This window comes from Gobius niger (genome assembly GCF_951799975.1).
Source record: "Gobius niger genome assembly, chromosome: 23".
Lineage (NCBI taxonomy): Eukaryota > Metazoa > Chordata > Actinopteri > Gobiiformes > Gobiidae > Gobius > Gobius niger.
In genome coordinates this window covers 9,401,995-9,424,019 of record NC_136874.1, presented here as the reverse complement: position 1 = coordinate 9,424,019, position 22,025 = coordinate 9,401,995, and the positions used below count along the sequence as shown (strand labels likewise).

The following is a 22,025-nucleotide window of genomic DNA, read 5'->3' as shown; positions in this document are numbered from 1 at the left end:
CCAGAGGGCGCTATCTTACCACAAGTGGTGGACGAGCGTCGTCTACAACCGGAAGTGGAATTGTGCTAGTTCCGGCTTCTTGTTGCATGTCTGCATCGAAGCCATAGAAAATTTGTCTCTTCGGTTTTTGCGGCTGTAGCTTGATTTAATCATTACAAATTAAAAATCATGGCTCTTGAGTCGCGCATCACACAGGAGGAAATCAAGAAGGAGCCGGAGAAACCAATCGACCGGGAGAAGGTAGGGTGTACTGTGAGGTTACACAATGCTAGCGTTAGCTGAAATGCTATCAAAAATAATACCATACTAATGTGTACTTTATATTGTTTTACTTCTGCGCTCGGGATGTGTGAGAATATCTCAATATACTGTTGAATTGTCTAGAAAAACAATTTAGCGTAAAAAATGTGCCTTTGAGCATCTGTAGCTTGGCCCATTCATTGCTGTAGCGAGTGGACGACAGTGTTACTAACGCTACAAAACTCATGTCTCTTATCTTCCTTTAATCAAAGAGAAATACGGTTTTATGTATACATTTTTCAAACAGGAATTTAGATATAGTTTTGTATTCTGCCTGTCGTCATGTGGATCGTAGATTTGTATACATTAAAATTGTCCACTGCCCCACTGTTGTATCTTTGATGTGAGCATTTTTTCTTTGTTTCTGATGTTAGACTTGCCCTCTTCTACTTCGAGTATTTACCACCAACAATGGCAGACACCACAGAGCAGATGAGTTTGCAAGAGGAAATGTGCCTTCCAGTGAACTGCAGATTTACACATGGTGAGACTAATCGTATTAAAGGTTGTACAAAAACATACCTTAAGCCCTGCGCTGACAGTGTCTGAATATTGTTTCTGTTTAGGATGGACGCTACATTAAAGGAACTGACGAGCCTGGTCAAAGAAGTTTATCCAGAGGCCAGAAAAAAGGGGACACACTTCAGCTTTGCAATTGTCTTCCCAGACCCCAGGGGCAAAGCATACAGGTAAAGTGCTGACTTGATAACAACTCAATTAAATCTGAACTTTCACATTCTGTCCTCTTTAAACGTGGTGTTTGTTCTCATTGCAGGTTAAAAGACATAGGCACCACCATTTCAGGCAGAAAAGGCGCTGATGACTCCATGACTTTGCAGTCGCAGCGGTTTCAGATTGGAGACTATTTGGATATAGCGATCACGCCTCCTAACAGGGCCCCGCCTCTCAACACGCGCATGAGACCATTCTAAATAATCATGTAACATGTGCACCACAATTCAACACAAGCCTAAATTTAGTGAAGACATTTGTGTTTAGTTTTTTGATGGTTTTGCCTAATTTTGTACCATGCAATGTGACACGTAATAAAAGTGCTTTTTTTGTATGAGCTATGCTGTTATTTTAGTCACTGTGGCTCTGGTAAATTAATCTGCGCACTTAGTGGCTGTCATGCCAATGTCAGGAGAGAGTTATTACAGTTTTGCCTGCCTATGGTCTCAACTATACCATCTGAGATACTTTATTAAGGGATGGTTTGTGGAAAAATAATATTTATGCCAGGTCCAAGTGGGTTTTAAAGTAAAAGATTCTTAATTTTATCTCAAACCTATAAATTCTGTTCAAATCGCTTGGATTTTGTATTGGGGTATAACTACACTACACATTGGGCTTCCTTAATCAGATCCAGTTTTTTTTTTTTTCACTTATAGATGTAGCAGATGGTACTAAAATGAAGCAAGATGCATCCGATTTAGTAGAAGGGAAAAAAAACCTGACCTAATACAGAAAAACGTATGTCATTTTCAGGTTCAGTGTTGTCATTTATTTATTTGTTTTGATTAAACATTTTAGTTAATAAAGTAAATAATGGTAATACATAAAACTTATACTTGTATAGCGCTGTTTTTGGACACTCAAAGACGTTTTACAGGGAGTAGAACGCTGTTTGTCCTAATTGCCAGTAGGGGGCAGTAATGTAGCACCAGGCTGCAAACAGAGTAAGACAGGACCGCGCATGCGCACTGTCACAAAAGACGGGCTACCAAAAAGGCATCAGGTTTAGCCACGAGTTTGGGTTTCTGTCTACGTTATTAAGCTTAGTATGTTTCGTAGGAAGCTAACAGCATTAGACTATCACAACCCCGGCGGATTCGATTGCACAGGTACACGAAACACGATTTTACTTGTTTTATAACCTGGGAATCTGGAAATAGGCTAATGCTAATACCGGGGCACGTAGTACTAGCTGTCATTCCACTAACATAATGTTGATCACACGAAAATAGGCTTTCGTTGTCTCAATGAATCTGCACTTTGTATGTGGGGAATTTACATTCTGTGCTGTCTGGTTCGCACTAAGTACACGTGCCTTGCATATAAACACATGTATGAACAAAAATAAATCACTTTCCTTATCTCACAATGTGCTGTAGCTGTCAAGTGTATTATATTGATATTGTGGGTGTGACAACATCTATTTTATCATTGTTTCCTGCATACAGATGAATCACAGTTTAGGAACTGCATTGTTTGGCTTGAAGACCAAAAGATCAGACATTACAAGATCGAGGAGAGAGGAAACCTGCGAAACATCCCCAGCTCTGAATGGCCTAAAGCTTACCAGAAGGTTACAGAATTAATTTTAGGCAATGTTTTTGTTTTACTGTTCTTTATACTAGATCACCCCAATATATTTCTAACCTGATGTTGTTGGCGTGTGTAGTATTTGCAGGATTTGAACTGTCCATTTGCGGGCGAGGAGCGGCAGGAGTCAGTGGACTGGCTCCTAGGTTTGGCTGTGAGATACGAATATGGAGATAATGGTAAGCAGTCAAAGCCATAGTAAACAAAGTAAACAACATGCCACTTTTCATTTTGCACGGGTGTGTGAAGTTATAATGCAGTTGACCACTAGATGGAGATGGTGAACAAGAATTGACAACCCTGTTTAAGTCAATTCTGCTGTAATTACACATTTACACCTTTCATTTGTGTTTCTCTTCAGTGGAGAAGTACAAGAACGTGCAACCGCTGGCGTCCAACAGTAACGGCGACAAACCAGCCGACCCCTTGGTTAACCTGGACAGTGAGTAGAAACATGGCTGCATATAGTACACATGTCTTACGCTCAGTATTTACTTCATCTTTTTTGCGTCCTATGGTGATTCAGGCAACTCTCCGGACTTCAAAGCCGGAGTGACCGCGCTGGCGAACATCCTCAAGATTCAGCGCCATGATGACTATTTGGTTATGCTCAAGGTAAGTAAGTTCAACGGAATCTTTACACGTTTGTGCTCCAAAACACATGTTGAATGTGGGATTTGTTTGACATTGGCAGGCGATCCGTATTCTGATTCAGGAGAGGCTTTCCCCAGAAGCTATAGCTAAAGCAAGCCAAACCAAGGAGGTAAATATAGCTACAGTGATTGTAATTATTTCAAGTTAAGCAATGCATCAATTTGTTTTTCTTCTCTAGGGGATTCCTGTAGCCTTGGACAAACACATGCTAGGATTTGACACAGGAGGTGAGTGCTGAAACAAAAAACAATTATACTTTTTATAAATCTATTAAAATTAGATGCTTGAACCCAAATGAAATGTTCTTTTTTTTTTTAAAGCCCACTTAATAGAGGAAGTTTTGGGGTTTGCACCAATCCAGTTTTTTTGCTACTGATACAGATACCGATACTGGGGTTTGAGTGTCTGCCGATATCCGATATTTACCGATACCAAGAGACTCTCTGTAAGGTGGCTTTCTCTAAGTGAAAAAATTAATTGACTCTTTTCTCCATTTTAAGATCAGTAATGTAGTTTATTGTCATGATGTTACCAATCAATTATATCTATTGATAAACTAATAGATGAACATTAAACATGGATCACTGGACTTTTCTACACTAATTATCCTTGGGTATATTACATTAATATAAACAACTCACACGAAGAAATAGAAATATAGCTCAATTAGTTCTTAAACTAAAATACAAACACTTGGCTTCAGCAGTGGTTATTTAATTGTATTAGGCTTCTTTAGGTATTTCTATCATAGTTTCTGACCCAACCATGATTAGTTTTCGTTAGCATTTAGCATGCTATTGCTAGCTCGCCGATCAAAAATACATTTGCGGAGGTTAAAACTAAACTGAATTCTCCAGGTTCTTAGCTTTAAAATGATATACAGCATGCCCATATTAACTTAGATTTAGGTGGTGTTTTTAAGGTGTTGAGAGCCAAAACTGGTATCGGTTCAATATTGGATATTTGTAGTCGATACCCGATATCGTATTTTTCCAGTATCTGATCGGTGCATCCCTAGTTTTCACCAGAACTAAACTAATATTACCATTTGACATTTTCAAGATGCAACTCTGAACGAAGCGGCTCAAATCCTGCGCTTGCTGCACATCGAGGAGCTGAGAGAGCTGCAGACCAAGATCAATGAAGCCATAGTCGCCGTTCAGGCCATCATAGCCGACCCCAAGACCGACCACAGGCTGGGCAAAGTGGGCAGATGAGAACAAGGCGCTCAAGCGGATATATAATGGAGCAAAAGGACTGAAAGACGAATAAGACTTTTAATTTCTTGAAGCCTCCCGTTTTTTGTTCAGGCCAAATTGTTTTGTTTTTTGTACAGCTGCAATTTCAGTTTACAAATATGAATGTGATTTATGGCTGTACATGGTAGTTGTAAATAGTTTGTGCCTTGGTTTACAATGATGATATATTTTGTCTTTGATACCATCCTATTTAAGTTGCAGTGCCAAGTTTCCCCCATCGTAGCGGTTCTCCAACTTTCAACACTAAGTACCACCTCCATAAACTATTTGACCTTTCAAGTACCAACAGGCCCAGATCAAAATCAAATGAGGACTTAACAAGGTCTAAAATAGACAATGAAACTAACAAAATAAATGTACGGTAAGCGCAAACCATCAGCCACTGCTATGTCCACATCTACAAATCACACATGAAACATTATAGAAATTCTTCCCGCATTTTAGCACAACTTTTACAATTACTTTTCTGTTTCTGTTGGTTTGAATCATCTAAAATAATAAATGTCTGAACTGTGAAAGTGAGACAATTTACTGTAATCTATTGGAAGTATGTTGATATTTCCATGTAAATAAAAAGTACCATGCCTGAACTTGTCATTTTGGTTGTCCTTAAAACCACAATGGAAAATAAAGGAGGAAATTGAGCTTTGATAAAATAAGTCTATTGCAAAGTGCATTACTGTAATATGAAAATGTAAAACACACAGTACTACAGCAAAAAAAAATCAAAGCTGCAACATTTAGAGTTACCAAATCACATTTTATTGTTATAAATACTGTATATCACGTCTTATAAAAACGTTAGATCTGGAAAAATATTTGGTATTTAATTTGGCAAACCGTGTGAAATATAAAAGCAGTGCAGGGAAATGGCACAAGGCAACGACGTTCCATCTGTCCATCGGATATCACTTTACAATAATTCATTCTTATTTTGGGGCTAAAAGTGTTCTGACAATAGAACTGCACAGGTCATACTTTCAGATTCAGTCTAAAACGTGTGGCATACTGCATCGTCAATAGTACACTCCTATCTCGCTGAAAAAAAGTCAATACACTTTTTTTTAACACTTTCCGTAATTGGTATAAAAACTAAAACAACTCAAGTACAAAAATACAGTAGAAAAAAAGCTAAAAAAAATTGAGGTATAAAACAAATTTACAAAACATAATTATCAGGACTTATATCTTCGGTAAGGAAAATAAGGGGGAGTGGATTCAGATTTGGAGGGTTTGTCGAACGGCTGTGACGGTCAAGTGGGCAAAGGAAGCCTCCTCGCTCCCTACAAAGTGTCCTTCTGAGCTGCACTAGGAGCCGGGTCGGCCCCTTCCACCAGGAGAACTATATTAGCACCAATGGATCAACTGTCAATCCAGCGTTAGTGGCTCCCTGCGAAACAGAGAAGATAGGAAGTGGTTACTTTAAGTGTGTCCAGGTCAAATGTCCTGAATTATTGAAAGGGGTGATGTCGTGGTAATAGTGTTAGGAGTATCATTACCGTAATTTCTGGACGATAAGTCACACTTTTTTTCATACTTTGGCTGAGGGTGCGACTTATACTCAGGTGCGATATAGATATCAACATTTTCATTTTCACACTGACAGCCGCTAGTGGGCACTCTGGGCTTGTGTACCAGTATCTGCTACTCCTGTACGGTTGTATAATGACATTTACTTACCGTGCCACTCTTACTGCCTCCATGCCCGGGTAGTTGCCAAGGCTGGTGCGACTTATACTCCGGAGCGACTTATATATGTTTTTTTCTTCTTCATCATGCACTTTCTGGCTGGTGCGACTTATACTCCGGAGCGACTTATAGTCCGGAAAATACGGTACTAGCTCAAGAAATAACTGCGGATGCTTATGCAGATGCACTACTAATTAATTTGACAGTTTTTGTAGACTCTTTAGGAAAATTCTGACCACCGCACACAGTTGAAGAGTCTTAACCAAGGACACAACAACAGTATGGACCGGTTGTGAGAAAACAACGCCACTGCAGTTTCCAGGAGTAAGTAGAAAGCATCTAAACACACTCTTTCCCTTTACCATTGTCCTGCAATCAAACTCTAGACATGTCGAGGAAAGACTCTAAAAAGTGTTGAGCAAACATTTGTTCAGCAATAATAGCCTTTAAGCCTCTTACAAGCCGCACCACACGCTAGAGTTTCGGAGCTGTCATCAAACCTGGAATTACACCACTCACTGACAACTTTGAAGTTTGAAGCTGGCATTTCGTCCCAGGAGTCAGATCAGCTGCGATAGTTTGAAATAGATGCATATTAACTAGAAAGCATTCGCCTTTTGAGTCATTACCAGCCAATTTGACAATTTATGCGTTTTCAGTCACATGACATTTTCCTGGGTATGTTAATTTGAGGACGTTTTAAAAGGGAAGGGAAAACTGAGCAGAGTGTTTCATCACCTCCGCTGCCATCAAACAGCTGGGACCCTTTGCCGCGCGTCCAGCCGCCGCGCACACACAAGTACAATAATTACGCCGCCGTCCTCTTGCGTATTAGCGCTGCACAAGATGACACAGCTGCACGCGGCCCTCCCCGCTCTCCCGCGCTTTCCGTGTGATGTGTTGAAGTCCGCAGATGTCCCCCTCCACCTCGCCCCTTTTAACTACAAAGTGCCCCGCTAAACACAAGATAATCCCGAAACGAGCACCTTGGCTCTCGTGTCATTGTCAAACGGCTTTGCACATCTGCGTCGGGTTTGTAAAAGCTAATCCCGACATCATGACGGAAGAGGAGACGTGACACAATGGGTGCAAAATAAAACTGTAGTTGTGAAATTCAAATACAGACTGGTCCGAATAAAGTAAAATGGTCAATTAGTACAATTTACACATCAACCAACAGAGGGCAGTACAGGTCAACCTCTCTTTATCGGCCCCTAATTGACTCTTATTGTTTTACCTGATAAACACTGGGTTGTGGCGATGGCGATTCCGTACAGATGAGAGCGCTGGTCTGGTAGATATTCATCTGTCAATTTATTTGTCTCTTTGTTGACTACAAGCACCCCATCCCTGCACGGAGCAAATCAAAGGGGTGTCATAATGTGAACATGTACAATACAGTGGGTTCAGGAGGTTTTCCGTACACCCCTATTTTATTATGTTGAAGTCTGGAAATGCTAAAATCTTTATTCAAAACAGTCGCCCACCTCCTCCAGTCGGTGTAATAGAAGTGTTGCCTGTAGTAGACCATACTGAAGGGGTAGTTGAGGTTGGGATGGATCACTTTGCGCCCTGAGCCGTCTGGGTTTATACACTCCAAAAGCTTTGTACCTAAAAACACGAAGGAACACGATGAAGAAGCTGTATGTCAAAAAGCCTTGCAGCAGATGTAGCAATGATACGCTAAAGACAGAAGAGTTTACCTGCGTCAGCCCAGCACACCTGCCCAGAGGAAGTGTCGTAGGTGAGAGCATTGGGGAGGCCGATACCGTCTGAAACCACCACCCGCCGGTTCTGTCCCTCCACTGAAGCGGTCTCAATCTTTGGAGCTTCACGGTTCCAGTCAGTCCAGAACAAAGTCCTGCAGACAATATAGACAACAGGCTATGCTCAGCAGATCTTAACCAGGCCAGTTTGTAAACATGGCTTAGCTCCAGTTTGTCTCAGTAACTCCAGGTGACTTGTTTTGGTGGACGTTCCCAGCTCACTCTAATGTACAAAGACAACAGGAAAACCGCACACTTCCACATTAGGGACCGCAAACGTGTTCAAGAGCATGCAGCACATGGGACCAGCTGTCTCGCGCTGATGAGGTCACGGTCAGGTTACCACGAGCAACATGCGACCCATGACCTTAACCCCCCTCACCCTCCTCCCATTACACTTTTTCATTCGCATAGAGCACAGGTTATGAAGTAGGTACAGAAGGTGTACAGCAGATGTAATCCGCGATTCGGGCCGGGGCTTTCGAAGAAGCGCGAATGGTCGGGGCTCGGGGCGGGAGTGCGTGTGGCCCGTACGATATGTGTTTCATGTGGAGATGATGGTGCACATGTGGACGGTCCTCGGGGAGCGACAGGTAATCCACACCACATGAGCAATCAGCCGCACACATACAACTGTCTCTGGGCGTGTGATGCTGTCGGGCCAAGGCAAAGTCGGGCCAAAGCACCCACACACACGGGCTGGAATCTCATTGTATGTGGAGTTTTTTTTTTTGGGCCCGGGACAGGAATGCTTGAGCCACAATGATTTGGTAGTTCATGAGTTGAATTAAAATGTATAATTATGTCTAGTGTTCAAAGGGAAACTTGTCATCATTAAGTCTTTAGAAGTTGCTGGACTTGTAATGCAATTTGTTAAGGGTGCTTCCTTTAGGATTCTCTGGATTACGACATCAACCCAAAACATGCACAATAGGTTAATCTTACAACTAGATACTCCCAACCACGAATTTAGAGATTTGGTTTTCATTGACAGATTACAACAGGGGAGAAAAACATGAATACTATTTCTTTTGAATTTTTGTAATCTATTTAACCCCTTACCACCTGCCTTTAACAAGTGCATTTTCTCTAGCTCGGCTTTACCCAAATCTAAAATATTCCGGACAGGCGCTTACAGACTTTAGGCTTCAGTGTAACGCCATATTTGAATGCTAAGACTGACAAAACTGATCTTAATGGAACTTTTCCTTGCATTGTTGTCGTCGCTTTTGTTACATTCTTTTTCATCGACTTTTTGCCACTTTTCTTTTTCTCTTTTGTGGTTTTGTGGTTTTTATTTCGTTTTTTTGCAACTTTTAAATTGTGTTTTTGTCCCTTTTTTGTTGCATCCTCATTTTCTTCACGTTTCGGTCACTATTTTGACACACGTTTTTCAAGAAGCTTTAGATTTGGGTAAAGCCAAACTGTAAAAAATTTGCTCGGTTCAGGTGGGGATTAAGAGGTTAAGCTGAACCAACCAATCACGGGCGGCACGGTTTCAAGAAGGTTCGATTCCCCAATGGACGGGGCCTTTCTGTGTGGAGTTGGCACAGTGGGACTTTCCTGGTTAAATAAAGAAATTAAATAAATACTATAAATCCTAATTGAACAAAAAATGAAGAGCGAGTACTCACGCCACAGTTTGAGAACCAAGCATCTTTGGTTTAGTCAAGCATAATGTTATTGCCTTTTTGAGTACCATTTTAATGTGATGCTTAGATCTCGGCCTGTTTAATTGCCTATAGCTGCATGGCTCTCTCAAGTTTTTATTACCTTACAATCTACTATAGTTTTACACCATGAAAAAACAAACAAACAAACAAAATAGTATCCAAGTCCCACTGAAAGGAGCGGCCAGGAGAAACTGCCATAATGTGTGTGGTTGTTGTGAACATGTGCAGGCTCAGAATTACATAGCGTTTAACAGTTCATTGTTAGTGTGCTCGTGTAAAGGCCTAATTACCTTTAGGACTTGGCTTTCTGTCAAAAACACACAGTACACACAATCCTGGCCTGCAAAAACAGAAAAACTCCGAACTGTCAAGGCAATAACGCGGCCCACACTTCAGAGCTTATATGATCCATGTTATCGCCGCTTCGTTTAATCATTTGTATCGACCACTTTTGCGTTTTCACATGTGCGCGTCGCTTTTTTTATAATGTGATTAGCCGCGCTGATGGAAAGCAGATGCGGTTCTTGGAGCGCTGACCGATCGGGGCCCCGGTGTTTGTGTGTGGCTATATAATTAATAGCCCTAGTAAATCTGATACAGTTTTTCTAGCTACGGAGATCTTTAAGATGAAGTCGTAAACAAGTGTCAACAAGGGGATACTCAACTTTCAAACATGCATTTTACATGTTTTATGATGGTCTGGCTATACATGGCCGCTTTAAGCTCAGACACCAGACTCAACAGCTTTGAAAATATCATATACAGGTTGTAAATTGCACGCTAATAGGGCTAAACATCTGTGGTCCTGTAATGTAAAAGCGTACTGTAAGGCGTGTGTCCTTTCCGCCTGGCTGAAATACTTAAATCATTTACACATAATTGGACAAAGTTTGTTTTCGCACACTTCGCTGCCAAGAAATTGCTGGGAAGAAACGTGTTACTCGAGTCTAAACAAGTGAAATGGAGCGAAAAAGCCAGAGCAGATGTAGAGAGGGGGTTTTGTTTACCCCGTGGACGGCACCGCGATGATGGCTCTGGGGTTGACCAGGTCTGTGCCGAACAGTGTCCGCCGCCCAGTGCCGTCCAGGTTGGCGGTTTCGATCAGGTCTGGAGACGAGTCCACCCAGAACATGCGCCTGCGCTTGGAGTCCACGGCCAGCCCCTCGGGACTCACTAGATCTGACAGAGATTTAAAAAAATTACTTCTACAAACTTATAAGCATCTTTTCACTATATAATCAGACACAACCTCTGTGCTACTTACATTCACACTTATAATAATCATCAATAAAAGATTTTGAAATGTTTATAACCAAAACAGCGAGAGTGTGTTCTTACTTGCGCTTATGAGGATCTCAGGCTCAGCTCCAGACAACATGGAAGCTCGGTTGATCGTCCGTGCAGACAAATCAGTCCAGTAAACACGGTTTTCCTTGCAGTCATAGGCGATCCCCACCACTATAGAACCCTGCAACACGAGTATTAACGTAAGTACTGTATTTTGGAGCGACTTATAGTCCGGAAAATACAGTACAATATCTTAGGTTTGCATATTTCATACGCAAGGCTCTCACATGTAGTGTCAGTAGTGTTTTGGAGCTGTTGCCGTCCAGTCTTGTGCCGACCAAAGGCAGGGCTCCGATCTTCTGCCCCTGAGCGTACAGCAGCGTGACGTCAGCATTCGGCGGAGGGGTGACATCTGGGCGGGGCAAGGGGCGCACAGTGGGAGGAGCCGCGGAGGGAAGGCCTGGGATGATAACAGTCAAAGTTAGGTTTTATTCATTCTGTCAGTGTTTTGTTAATGAATTTGGTTGTAGTACTATCATGACTAGAGAAAGGGTCTAAACAGGTACCGCAAACCCTCTGTAGAGTATGTAAATCTCTATAGTATTTGGAATTGACCAGAAAATGATATGTTTGAGACCATCGAGTACTCACAGGCGGGTTTGACAACATCATGTGATCTTGTCCCGGGCACCTCACGTCCATCTTGGTCCACACACCAGCAGTAAGTGGTCTCTCCGTAACACTGGACAGGACTTAGGGACGGAAAAGCCCAAGAAGGTAAGTGTGTTTGTCATGTTGGAGTTGTGTACATTGCAATGGGATCGAGTTAGTACACATACCGGAACTGTCCGTCTGCTTCACACTGAGGCAGATATTGGTTCGGCTCAGGTTTGCCATAGTGCTCGATCAAACTGGCTCTCCAGCGCTCGCACACGCTCTCGGGGCGCAGGGTTGGGGCGACGGGCACTGGGAAGAAAATTCACAAGACATCGTCATTGTTGGCTCTTAATCTTTTTTGAATACATTTCCAAATTGCTGATATGAGGGAATGAATGCGACTTGTGGCAATTTCTCATATACATTTCAAACAGCAGCAGTGATCAAAGACACTGTGGGTTTGTCCAGTCGTGTGTGGTTGTGGAGCGTGCACAAAGAAGAGCAGAAAAAAAACCTCTTGAATGATATCAAACTAGTGGTGAAATCATCAAAGCAGTTGTAGGTGGACAGTATAGGATTAACATCGCCGTGCACACGTCCTGTTTATGTCTGCGCCGCATGTGTGGGGTGGGCGTAACACTATGTTGTCACTCCGCTGGGCAGAGGGAGACGTGTGTTGTATTGGTGAGGGTTGCCAGGCGACAGAATGACCTCTTCAGATGTTTGGACCATCATAAACACGATTTATGGCTAGATTTAACGGAGTAGCGGGAGTAGAGCATGTGGCTTAGGGCCAGGGTGGGAAACAGCAACAAGGCACTTCAAAGTCATGGCTATATTTGAGCAAGCCCATATTCGTCAATCCAGCTAATCTTATGTTTCCTCGATAGACTAGGTTTCTTAAAAAAGTGACTCAGGTATCTTAAAAGTAAGTCAAGTAATCATTTTGTACGGGATACATTGTGGCATATGGCTCAATCTTTCATAAAACTTTTCAAATATGGCGGCATGATGAGAAATCTGTCTTGAATATTGCGATAAAAAATAAAGTTTCAACCTGGTCTGTTGCAGTCTATGGCAGGTGTCCCTGGGGGAGTTCTGGTCCCTACTCTCTCCCGCCCATTGATGTCCACACACCAGCAATGTCCAGATGACCCATGGCACTAAAAATATAAAAGATATCCAATTATATAGGTTTATACAGGTTTATAAAGGTCGTACATTAACCACACATGTATTTACACACCTGTTGAGGAAGGTATTGTCCATTGGCATCACACTGAGGAATAAAAGCTCCGACACTGGGGCGTCCCTCTGTGTTGGACTGGACGCTGTCTCTGTGGTGTTCGCAGTGCGTTTTGGGACGCACCGGTTCATCTGGGGTAAAAATGTTGTTTTAATTACTGAGATTTAAACAAACTTGTGCATCGGAGCGGAAATGTTTCTAGAGCTGTGACAAAATGCATAAGCAGTCTCTTACCGGGCTGACTGCAGTCCTTGGGAGGAGTGCCAGGGCCTGTCCGAGAGCCGGCTCTTTCCTGTCCCGTACTGTCCACGCACCAGCAATGTCCAGAGGAACCATGGCACTGCACACACATACTTCATCAGTTTTGTGGACAAGCACATTCCAACAATTTAACCCAGCTATCGTCTTACTTGTTGAGGTATGTACTGTCCGTCCGTGTCACATTGAGGGACATAGGCTCCCACAATAGGATACCCCTCTGGACTAGTGGTCTGGACGCTGTCTCGATGGTGCTCACAGTAAGTTTTGGGGCGCTGGGCTTCAACTGGTTTGGAGCAGTCCGTGGAGGGTGTTCCGGGAGGCGTCCTCGTGCCTGGCCTCTCCTGTCCCGTGCTGTCCACACACCAGCAGTGCCCAGTGGAGCCGTGACACTGAAAAAGACGCATGAAAACTGACGTGTAATAAAATCCATAACCAATATCCAGTCTGACAAACTATGCTATTACCTGTTGAGGTGTGTACTGCCCGTTTTCGTCACACTGCGGGACATAGGCTCCGGGCGCCGGATGTCCCTCAGGAGTTGTGGTGTGGACACTGTCTCTATGGTGCTCGCAGTGTGTTTTGGGGCGGGATGGTTCAACTGCAATTATATGACATTGATATGTATTATAAAGATCTGTGTAAACAAAAGAAAGTCATATTCAAATGATTTTGTACCTGGACGGTCGCAGTCCACTCTCAGGGTTGTGGGGGAACTCCTTGTGCCTGGTCTCTCCTGTCCCGTGCTGTCAACGCACCAGCAGTGTCCCGTGGAGCCGTGGCACTATAGAACACAAACCAAGGATTTATTGAAGGATGTCAACAAGAACTGCAGTGGTCATTCCAAACACTTTCCCGTTACCTGTTGAGATGCGTATTGTCCGTTTTCATCACACTGCGGGACATAGGCTCCCAGCGCAGGAACACCATCAGGAGCGCTGGCCTGGACACTCTCTCTGTGGTGCTCACAGTGAGTTTTCGGGCGAGTTGGTCCAACTGGATAAGAGATAAGATAAGAGAAGTGCAATTATCAACAGGCTGACGAGACGGAAATGGAATATTATGTAGTTTTATTCATTTATTCATCTTATGTGCATTTTATAGTGTTTCCATTATACCTGGTCTGTCACAGTCCACTGGCGGTGAACCTGGAGGTGTCGTTGTCCCTGGTTTCTCTTGTCCTGAGTGGTCCACACACCAACAATGTCCAGTTGACCCATGGCACTGCAAAAGCCCACACAAATGTAAACAATAATGTTAATTCAGCTTAACAAGCCTAGTTCAAAAGGTTTTCTCAATACTAACCTGAAGAGGTATGTACTGTCCATTTGCATCACACTGTGGGACGTAGGCTCCGAGTGTGGGATACCCCTCTGGACTGGTGGTCTGGACACTGTCTCGATGGTGCTCACAGTGAGTTTTGGCACGGACTGGCTCATCCGGTTTGGTGCAGTCCACAGAGAGCGTTCCCGGTCCTGTCCTGGTGCCCGGTCTCTCCTGCCCCGTACTGTCCACGCACCAGCAATGTCCAACAGAGCCATGGCACTAGAACAGAAACAAGGGAAGGTCAGCGACAAGCAGTACCCAGGAAAATCAGGAATATGTACGAATGTTACCTGCTGGGCTGAATACTGTCCATCCGTGTCGCATTGAGGTACATAGAGTCCAATAATAGGATATCCCTCTGGACTGGTGGTTTGGACGCTGTCTCTGTGGTGCTCACATCGGGTTTTGGAGTGCACCGGTTCATCTGGACATTGTACGAAAGGTTTCATAACGTCACACATGTGAGCAGCATACTCTTAGCAGCATATTTATGTTACAGCGATTCCTTTTTGGCTATCGCACCTAGATGAGTGCAGTTGCGTTGCGGAGCGCCGGGTTCTGTCCTCGTGCCTGGCCTCTCCTGTCCCGTGCTGTCCACACACCAGCAATTTCCATTCGATCCATGACACTGGACATACACACACAGAATGATAATTAAACCCTTTTTTATTTACAATACAATGGGAATTATCATGGATATCATACCTGTTGAGGGAGGTAGGCTCCATTTGCGTCACACTGCGGGACATAAGCTCCTAGTATGGGGTACCCCTCTGGACCGGTGGTCTGGACACTGTCTCTATGGTGCTCACAGTGAGTTTTGGGACGTTCTGGTGCAACTATTTTAGAAACATAGCAAAGAAATGCCACATAAATGAGTACAAGCTTTAAAATATTGTCTATAAATTCAGCCGTGTCCTTTTAAAGCATGACTTTTGTCGTTGCGTAAACACTTCAAGCCGGGTAAGTAGCGTGTGTAAGTAATAGGAGCCTACAAAAGTATCAGGGTAAACATCTCGTTGGCCACGGCTGGGGGAATGTTTATTATCTCGCTGACAGTGGTGCTTATAAGTGCACTTAGGGTCAGCCAAGCTTTCCAAAGTCTTCTACATAAACTGTACCTGTATGCCCCTCACCGCCACACGCTGATATCACATGTTTTCACAGGCATTCCAAGGACATCGCCTAATGACCTGAGCAGCGCACCACTTACGAGGTTAAACACACCGGCGTTAAACGTGCTGTCTGTTTGAGTTGTCATCCGGGCTCAGGAATTAGTGGGGTCACGGGGGGTCAGTGTTTAGCCAGGAAGCCCTTGGAAAGCAATGACATAAGGCACCTGCTCGCACGGGGGTACCGGGCCTCGCTGCGCAAACACTCAAAGCGTTCCCCCGTCATGGGTCAGTAAAAGGTGATATCTGTGTTTTTTTCTATGATCTGTTTTGGAAGTTTTTACCCGGTCTGTCGCAGTTGACCGAAGGGCTGCCAGGGGGGGTTCTCGTGCCAAGTCTTTCCTGTCCGGTGCTGTCCACACACCAGCAATACCCAGTGGAACCGTGGCACTGTGAATAACAGAAAATGCCATTAACATACATACCTATGAAGGCTGCACCATATGGTGGGGAAGGAATAGCTATTTTCCTGTTTTTAAGTAAAGATTCAGTTCACTCAACTTCAGAGGCATTAAAGGTGCACTATGCAACTTTCTTTATTAAAAAAAAAGTTGATATAAATGTGTATTTAACCTTTCAGTGACTCACTGGCTGTATGGGTGGTCAGCTTGGCTTCTTTACTTTCAATCACAGCGGCCTCTCTGATGCTCCAAGATCAATTGTTTTGTCGGTTTTCTGGTGAGAGGGTCCGTCAGCAGTGAACTTTAAAAAACAATTGGTCCTGGAGCACACTAGAGGCCACTGGGATGGAAAGTAAAGGCGCCATGTTAACCATCCATACAGCCGCTGTGTTACTAAAAGGTCAAATAAGCATTTATGGTAAATTTTTTCCCCATAAAAAGTTGCACAATGCAGCTTTAAAGAGAGAATTCTGAAATATGAATTGATATTGTTTGGAGACTACAGGGTTAGCAGCTGTCGCAAATGGAGACACACTATTGTGCTAGACAACATTCTACTACCTAAATAGTTGCAACATTTGTGATTTGCTGCAGCCATTAAAATTGCCATTTTGATTTGATTGCGAATGCATTGCACTTCTACTTTATACACTACTCAGTTGGATTTTTGATGAACCACTTGTATGTGACTTTACCTGTTGGGGCATGTACTGTCCGTTTGCATCACACTGAGGTACAAAAGCTCCCAGTACAGGGTACCCCTCTGGACTGGTGGTCTGGACACTGTCTCTGTGGTGCTCACAGTGGGTTTTGGGGCGCACCGGTTCTTCAAGAAGAAAAACCCCAAACAGAAACATGTTATATATTAGCTTTTTTCCTTCTTGCTTATAGACAATAAAAGAAACAATCACTAAGTCAGTTTTATGTCTTACCTAGATGGCTACAGTTGTGAGGTGAATCACCAGGTGTGGTTCTAGTGCCCGGTCTCTCTTGTCCAGTGCTGTCCACACACCAGCAGTACCCGGATGAACCGTGGCACTAAAATATTACAGATTAGATTAGATTAGTGCAATTCAAGAAAGAAATTGGTATAAAACACATTGTACTGTAATGATTCTTACCTGTTGGGGTGCATACTGTCCTTCTTGATCACACAGAGGCACAAACACTCCAGCAATAGGATACCCCTCTGGGCTGGTGGTCTGGACACTGTCTCTGTGGTGCTCGCATTGGGTCTTAACACGGCCTGGCAAAATATATTTAATATTTACTATAGCTATACTTATAGTCACTGGAAAATAATTAGGTCGAAGGTTTCACTATAAACGTGTTGGCGACTAGTTCTCCCCTTTTCAGTGCTTCAGTTTTATCACAAAGTGTCAAATTACTGCTTTTTAGACTCTCTCTAAACTCTTTCACATGATTCAATTTGATTTGAGTTGGTCATTACTTGGGTTGTTGCAGTCCACTGGCGGTGAACCTGGAGTTGTACGGGTCCCCGGTTTCTCCTGTCCTGTGCTGTCCACGCACCAACAATGTCCCGTGGATCCATGGCACTACAACACCATATTTAAATCATATTGTCTAGGTCCTATTATGAACAACGAAGAGCTGGTTTGAGTAACTATTACCTGCAGAGGCCTGTACAGTCCATCAGCATCACACTGAGGCACAAACACTCCAGCGATGGGGTACCCCTCTGCGCTGGTGGTCTGGACACTGTCTCTGTGGTGCTCGCATTGGGTTTTGTGACGGATTGGCTCATCTGTAGTCATTTAAACACAAAGCAGCATTAAATAGAAGCACATGCCTGAGCTAAAATAACAACAAATGGAGGTGTCTTTCCATCCGTACCTGGTTTGTCACAGTCAGTATGTGGTGTCCCAGGAGGCGTTCTGGTGCCAGGCTTTTCCCGCCCACTGCTGTCCACGCACCAGCAATGTCCAGTCGATCCGTGGCACTGCAATAAATAACATATCATATTATACTCATGGTCACTGAAGGCACTTTATAGTTTATCCACTACTCTGTCTATACCTGTTGTGGCCTGTAGCGTCCATCTGCCTCACATTGGGGAACAAAAGCACCCACTCCATGCTCCAGTCCTCCCTGAAGGATTTCCCTGTGCTGCTCACAGTGGCTCTTCGGGCGTCCTGTTTCACCTGTAAGAAAAAAGCAAGGTTATTAATGTAATTTGTGATGGTTTTGGGGGTTTAAATGATGATGCTGAGGGGATGATCCACTTACCTTCCAGGCTACAGGAGAATCCATCGCCGTAAAACCCAGACTGGCACTGACAACTGAAAGTGCCCAGAGAGTTCATACATCTCGCGTTGACGTTGCACGGAGAATTGTTGCACTCGTCGATGTCTACAACAGGAGGAAAAACGGCATTTACAAAAATATATCTCGGTTTGTGATGCGCTATCTTTGTTTGTTGAAACGGTTATGTAAAGATGTTGCTGAGGGGAAGCAGACAGAGTTGACAGAGTTTGGAGAAAGTTCAAGCCAAGTTCAGAGTGATAGTAGGTTAAAGCAGGACACACACATGGGCACAATCTCCCTCTCCTACACACATTCCACTGAAACGCATGGGGCCACTGCTCCATTTGTCTTCTCCGGCCTCCTCTTTCTGTCATTTCTCTCTTTATTCTCACATATGTTCTCATTTCAGCTATTTCAGTGGTTCATAAGCCACTATAGCTGCTACATAACTGCTAATGCTAATGCTAAGGCTAAGGCTAATGCTCCCTTCTGACCATTCTTTGCGAAACTTCAAAAAGTGATGGAACTGCAGCTATTTATAAATATGACCAGGCTTGAAGTGACAGTAGTTCTTACCCACACAGGTGCGTCCGTCAAAGCCGAACTCATATCCAGCCTGGCACTGGCAGCGGTGGCTCCCGGGCAGGTTCAAGCACTGGGAATGTGCCCCACATGAGCTCACACTCTCTGCGCACTCGTCTATGTCTGAGAGAAAAAGGAACAGCAAAGATTAGGCATTTCTCAAAACGTGCCAATGCTATGCAGGCTTTTCAGGATGCCTTACAACTCAGCCATGATTTCTCAACCTCTGCTGAAATTTAGGGAGTGAAGCAGATTAAATGCAGCTTTAAACTACATCTGCTCGCTTTTTCATGATTTGAGTGAGTGAGAATGAGTTCAGTGAAGCAGTCTGGACATTAAAAAAAAACACGGAGTAGCGCCACCTCATGACATCAGCAAAAAAACATACTACAAAGTTTTTTTTTGCTTTGGAGTATGACATAGAATGAATATGCATAATTACTCAAACATGAATGAAAGTGAGGTCCAGACAAGAGCTCATATATGACCACTTGTAGTCCTAAATCAGACACTTATACAATCTTTTGAAATGCACCAAGGCCATCCGACCTACACATCATCGGTGCAGTGCAAATGTTATTCATTCTGCATTGCTGGCAGCAGATATAACCATCATAATAGCCATTACGAATGAAGTCGTTTCCTTTGAGTAAAGCCGCAGCCAGAGCTCCACATTTCTCTGTACAGACTGTTCTATAAAAGGCCATGGCCCCATGTCTTCATCCTTACTTCAACACTTAGGTTGTAAATGTGTTGGCTCACATTAATATTGCCAGATATGCAGTGCTACAATCCACATCGCCTTCAACAAGTCACATATAAATGGAAAGATGAACAATTTGCAAAGAGTATTTCACTGTAAAATCTGACTTAAGCATAGAGGTGTCTGAAAATAGCCAGACAAGACAACTTCGGGTAGGTCTTAATGTCAAAACAAATTCTCACATGCTACAAGTGTGGAAGTGTAAAAAAGGTTTATTAGGAGTAATTAAATAAGTGCTTTAATACAGTATGTAGGAGGACACATGTAAAGTGACAGAACAGCCATGGGAACCGGGGCCTGGGGCTTTTATAGCGCTGTTAGGAGGCTGCTGCAGCTAGGCTAATGACAGGGCACGCATTCACTCAAACCCCCTGGGTGTCTGCGCTGACAAGAGAACCCACCTGAGAGAGCGACAGAGCGTTAAAACTCCGAGAGTGGGGACGAGTGGAGAAGGGGGGTGAGATAAAAGAATGGAGGTAACACCGAGAGGATGAGTCCTTCTGCCTAACCTGTACTTGACCCTGTGGTCTGCCTGGACATGTGCTGATGGAACACAGACGCGTTGCCTTGAACTGTCTCTAACTCCGTTGGTGAGCGTTAACAAAGGGGCTGTAAAACTCAAAATACAGGGACAAGCAGTGCTAACCGTCCTGCAGTAACGGAACCTTATTACATAAATCATGATAACAAAATGTGTGTTCCAAAATGGATGTGCATAGTGTCTCCTCCTCAAAATGTACAATACCGTAGCAGTTGCGTCCATCTCCTCTGTATCCTGTCGCACACTGGCATTGGAAGGCCTGGCCCTCCTGAGGGATACACTGGGCAGTGGTGTCACAGTCGTGGGTCCCAGAGTAGCAAGGATTCACCTGGTCCGGACCAGTTGGTTCAACTATGCAGAAACATAAGCCTTAATAAATTAGCATCAAACAGACATCGCAAATTGACTGAGTTAGCAGTTAGCAAATGACAATTCAAGGGTGCAGTTTTTAAAGGTAACATATTTTCCGGACTTTAAGTCGCACTTTTTTTCATAATGTGACTTATACTCGGTGCGACTTATTTATCAAAATATATACTTTCACATGCTCAAGGGCCAATAGAGGTTGATCTAGGCTTGTGTACCAGTACCTGCTACTCCTGTACCACTGAAGATTTAAAAACGGTAATCGAGCAGCAGAAAGAAAGTTTGGAGTGAGCAAGAAAATTGTGAGGGACTGGCGAAAAGCGGAGGTTACTCTTAATAAAAGGTTTCATTTGGGAACTCATTCCTCAAGCTGGCCACAGCTTGAGGAATGAGTTCCCAAATGAAACCTTGAACAACGTGATGCCGGGAGAGGCTTGTAAACGGTGCAGTTACACCTCCAGGCCCAGGTAGTTGCTAATGCTGGAGTGACAAATATATATATTTTTCTTCTTAATTATGCATTTTTGGCTGGTGCGACTTATACTCCGGAGTGACTTATAGCCCGGAAAATAAGGTAATATAATGTCCACAATAAAGGATTTTTCACACCAAGTTTAAAGGGAAACGTTTGGCTTTACAGATATCACCAAATGTAAACTAGACACAAGCTATCCACAGACTTATATAAATGCATATATATATATATATATATATATATATATATATATATATATATATATATATATATATATATATATATATATATATATATATATATATATATATATATATACGCAGTTGAGCTCGGCCATTTCGTCTCTTTGACATTGTGTTGCTTCAGCGTTGTAGCAATGTAAACTATCAGCGAACCCGAACTCGTGACTTCTTGGTTTACATAATTTAATCCAGTCAAAGCAAAGCATGAAGGCCCCAAGTTGAGTCAATAAATCACGCTGAGATTCTGGACCGAAAGAATGCAAATGTGAGGTTTTTAACAAATGAATGGTGTCTGGAGCGTCTGAACAGAGATTAATTGATGATCTGGATATGGGACGTTACAGACAGCGTGATTACAATGCGATGATTAGAGGGTAGCCTAACCGAATACACATGTAAAAAATCACTCCAGACAAATTCCCGGAGGATGGTTTCCTCCGAGGAAGTGACTGCCTCCGTGTTCTCGATATTCGCCATATGGACAGGGTTAGTCGCACGTATACATGAGAGAGAGGGGAACTGCGTACTATAGACAGAGAGGATGTGGCCCACGCTCATTCATACCGCTCCCAAAGATTTATTTTCTTCCAAACCATGAAAGACTTAACTTTATTCAAATTATTGTTATCGTGCATCCCTAGAAAATGTAGGGGCTACATAAGCTCTTACACCTACTACCCCATGGAGGCAGGATACTGTGTCAAAGGATGATGCACCACCATAATTGGTTGGCCCTTTATTTTACAAGTTTTACATTAGGATTTTAGAACAACATGTG

At 43.3% G+C, this 22,025-nt stretch overlaps 3 protein-coding genes across 4 annotated transcripts in view; 2 read left to right on the top strand and 1 right to left on the bottom strand.

Annotated features, from left to right (window-relative positions):
• Nucleotides 1-57: 57 nt before the first annotated feature.
• On the top strand, nucleotides 58-1,369 carry sap18 (Sin3A-associated protein). The gene is made up of 4 exons (XM_079581763.1): nucleotides 58-240; nucleotides 675-784; nucleotides 867-989; nucleotides 1,076-1,369. The coding sequence occupies exons 1-4, from the start codon at nucleotides 169-171 to the stop codon at nucleotides 1,230-1,232; spliced, it is 462 nt and encodes a 153-aa protein (XP_079437889.1). The 5' UTR covers nucleotides 58-168; the 3' UTR covers nucleotides 1,233-1,369.
• Nucleotides 1,370-1,989: 620 nt separating this feature from the next.
• Nucleotides 1,990-5,112, top strand: rtraf (RNA transcription, translation and transport factor). 2 transcript variants are annotated; one of them, XM_079581640.1, is made up of 8 exons: nucleotides 1,990-2,144; nucleotides 2,484-2,608; nucleotides 2,705-2,804; nucleotides 2,987-3,071; nucleotides 3,147-3,240; nucleotides 3,320-3,388; nucleotides 3,458-3,506; nucleotides 4,342-5,112. In XM_079581640.1, the coding sequence occupies exons 1-8, from the start codon at nucleotides 2,084-2,086 to the stop codon at nucleotides 4,494-4,496; spliced, it is 738 nt and encodes a 245-aa protein (XP_079437766.1). In that variant the 5' UTR covers nucleotides 1,990-2,083; the 3' UTR covers nucleotides 4,497-5,112. The 2 variants fall into 2 exon arrangements, with proteins under 2 accessions (XP_079437766.1, XP_079437767.1); XM_079581641.1 differs by having other exon boundaries at nucleotides 2,987-3,067; nucleotides 3,152-3,240; nucleotides 4,342-5,108.
• Nucleotides 5,113-5,320: 208 nt separating this feature from the next.
• nid2a (nidogen 2a (osteonidogen)) overlaps nucleotides 5,321-22,025 on the bottom strand; it is a 32,280-nt gene continuing 15,575 nt past the window's right edge. The window contains exons 15-46 of the mRNA XM_079581963.1: nucleotides 20,369-20,515; nucleotides 18,855-18,983; nucleotides 18,261-18,383; nucleotides 18,051-18,175; nucleotides 17,868-17,973; nucleotides 17,645-17,778; nucleotides 17,464-17,569; nucleotides 17,135-17,259; nucleotides 16,946-17,051; nucleotides 16,709-16,839; nucleotides 15,897-16,002; nucleotides 15,146-15,279; nucleotides 14,963-15,068; nucleotides 14,731-14,864; nucleotides 14,420-14,659; nucleotides 14,233-14,338; nucleotides 13,977-14,110; nucleotides 13,793-13,898; nucleotides 13,582-13,715; nucleotides 13,267-13,506; nucleotides 13,091-13,196; nucleotides 12,857-12,987; nucleotides 12,668-12,773; nucleotides 11,793-11,919; nucleotides 11,605-11,705; nucleotides 11,241-11,413; nucleotides 11,005-11,134; nucleotides 10,674-10,845; nucleotides 7,931-8,088; nucleotides 7,715-7,838; nucleotides 7,465-7,577; nucleotides 5,321-5,928 (exon numbers count right to left, since the gene is read on the bottom strand). Of these exons, the coding sequence (XP_079438089.1) occupies nucleotides 5,918-5,928; nucleotides 7,465-7,577; nucleotides 7,715-7,838; nucleotides 7,931-8,088; nucleotides 10,674-10,845; nucleotides 11,005-11,134; nucleotides 11,241-11,413; nucleotides 11,605-11,705; nucleotides 11,793-11,919; nucleotides 12,668-12,773; nucleotides 12,857-12,987; nucleotides 13,091-13,196; nucleotides 13,267-13,506; nucleotides 13,582-13,715; nucleotides 13,793-13,898; nucleotides 13,977-14,110; nucleotides 14,233-14,338; nucleotides 14,420-14,659; nucleotides 14,731-14,864; nucleotides 14,963-15,068; nucleotides 15,146-15,279; nucleotides 15,897-16,002; nucleotides 16,709-16,839; nucleotides 16,946-17,051; nucleotides 17,135-17,259; nucleotides 17,464-17,569; nucleotides 17,645-17,778; nucleotides 17,868-17,973; nucleotides 18,051-18,175; nucleotides 18,261-18,383; nucleotides 18,855-18,983; nucleotides 20,369-20,515 (4,124 nt within the window). The 3' untranslated portion in view covers nucleotides 5,321-5,917. The remainder of the gene's footprint in view (nucleotides 5,929-7,464; nucleotides 7,578-7,714; nucleotides 7,839-7,930; nucleotides 8,089-10,673; nucleotides 10,846-11,004; nucleotides 11,135-11,240; nucleotides 11,414-11,604; nucleotides 11,706-11,792; nucleotides 11,920-12,667; nucleotides 12,774-12,856; nucleotides 12,988-13,090; nucleotides 13,197-13,266; nucleotides 13,507-13,581; nucleotides 13,716-13,792; nucleotides 13,899-13,976; nucleotides 14,111-14,232; nucleotides 14,339-14,419; nucleotides 14,660-14,730; nucleotides 14,865-14,962; nucleotides 15,069-15,145; nucleotides 15,280-15,896; nucleotides 16,003-16,708; nucleotides 16,840-16,945; nucleotides 17,052-17,134; nucleotides 17,260-17,463; nucleotides 17,570-17,644; nucleotides 17,779-17,867; nucleotides 17,974-18,050; nucleotides 18,176-18,260; nucleotides 18,384-18,854; nucleotides 18,984-20,368; nucleotides 20,516-22,025) is intronic.

Excerpts from the sequence above, each read along its gene's own strand:
- sap18 (XM_079581763.1), top strand. The coding sequence starts at position 169 with ATGGCTCTTGAGTCGCGCATCACACAGGAGGAAATCAAGAAGGAGCCG. Across the intron at positions 241-674 it reads AACCAATCGACCGGGAGAAG|ACTTGCCCTCTTCTACTTCG; the intron begins GTAGGGTGTACT and ends TTCTGATGTTAG. Across the intron at positions 785-866 it reads GAACTGCAGATTTACACATG|GATGGACGCTACATTAAAGG; the intron begins GTGAGACTAATC and ends GTTTCTGTTTAG.
- rtraf (XM_079581640.1), top strand. The coding sequence starts at position 2,084 with ATGTTTCGTAGGAAGCTAACAGCATTAGACTATCACAACCCCGGCGGA. Across the intron at positions 2,805-2,986 it reads ATACGAATATGGAGATAATG|TGGAGAAGTACAAGAACGTG; the intron begins GTAAGCAGTCAA and ends GTTTCTCTTCAG. Across the intron at positions 3,507-4,341 it reads GCTAGGATTTGACACAGGAG|ATGCAACTCTGAACGAAGCG; the intron begins GTGAGTGCTGAA and ends GACATTTTCAAG.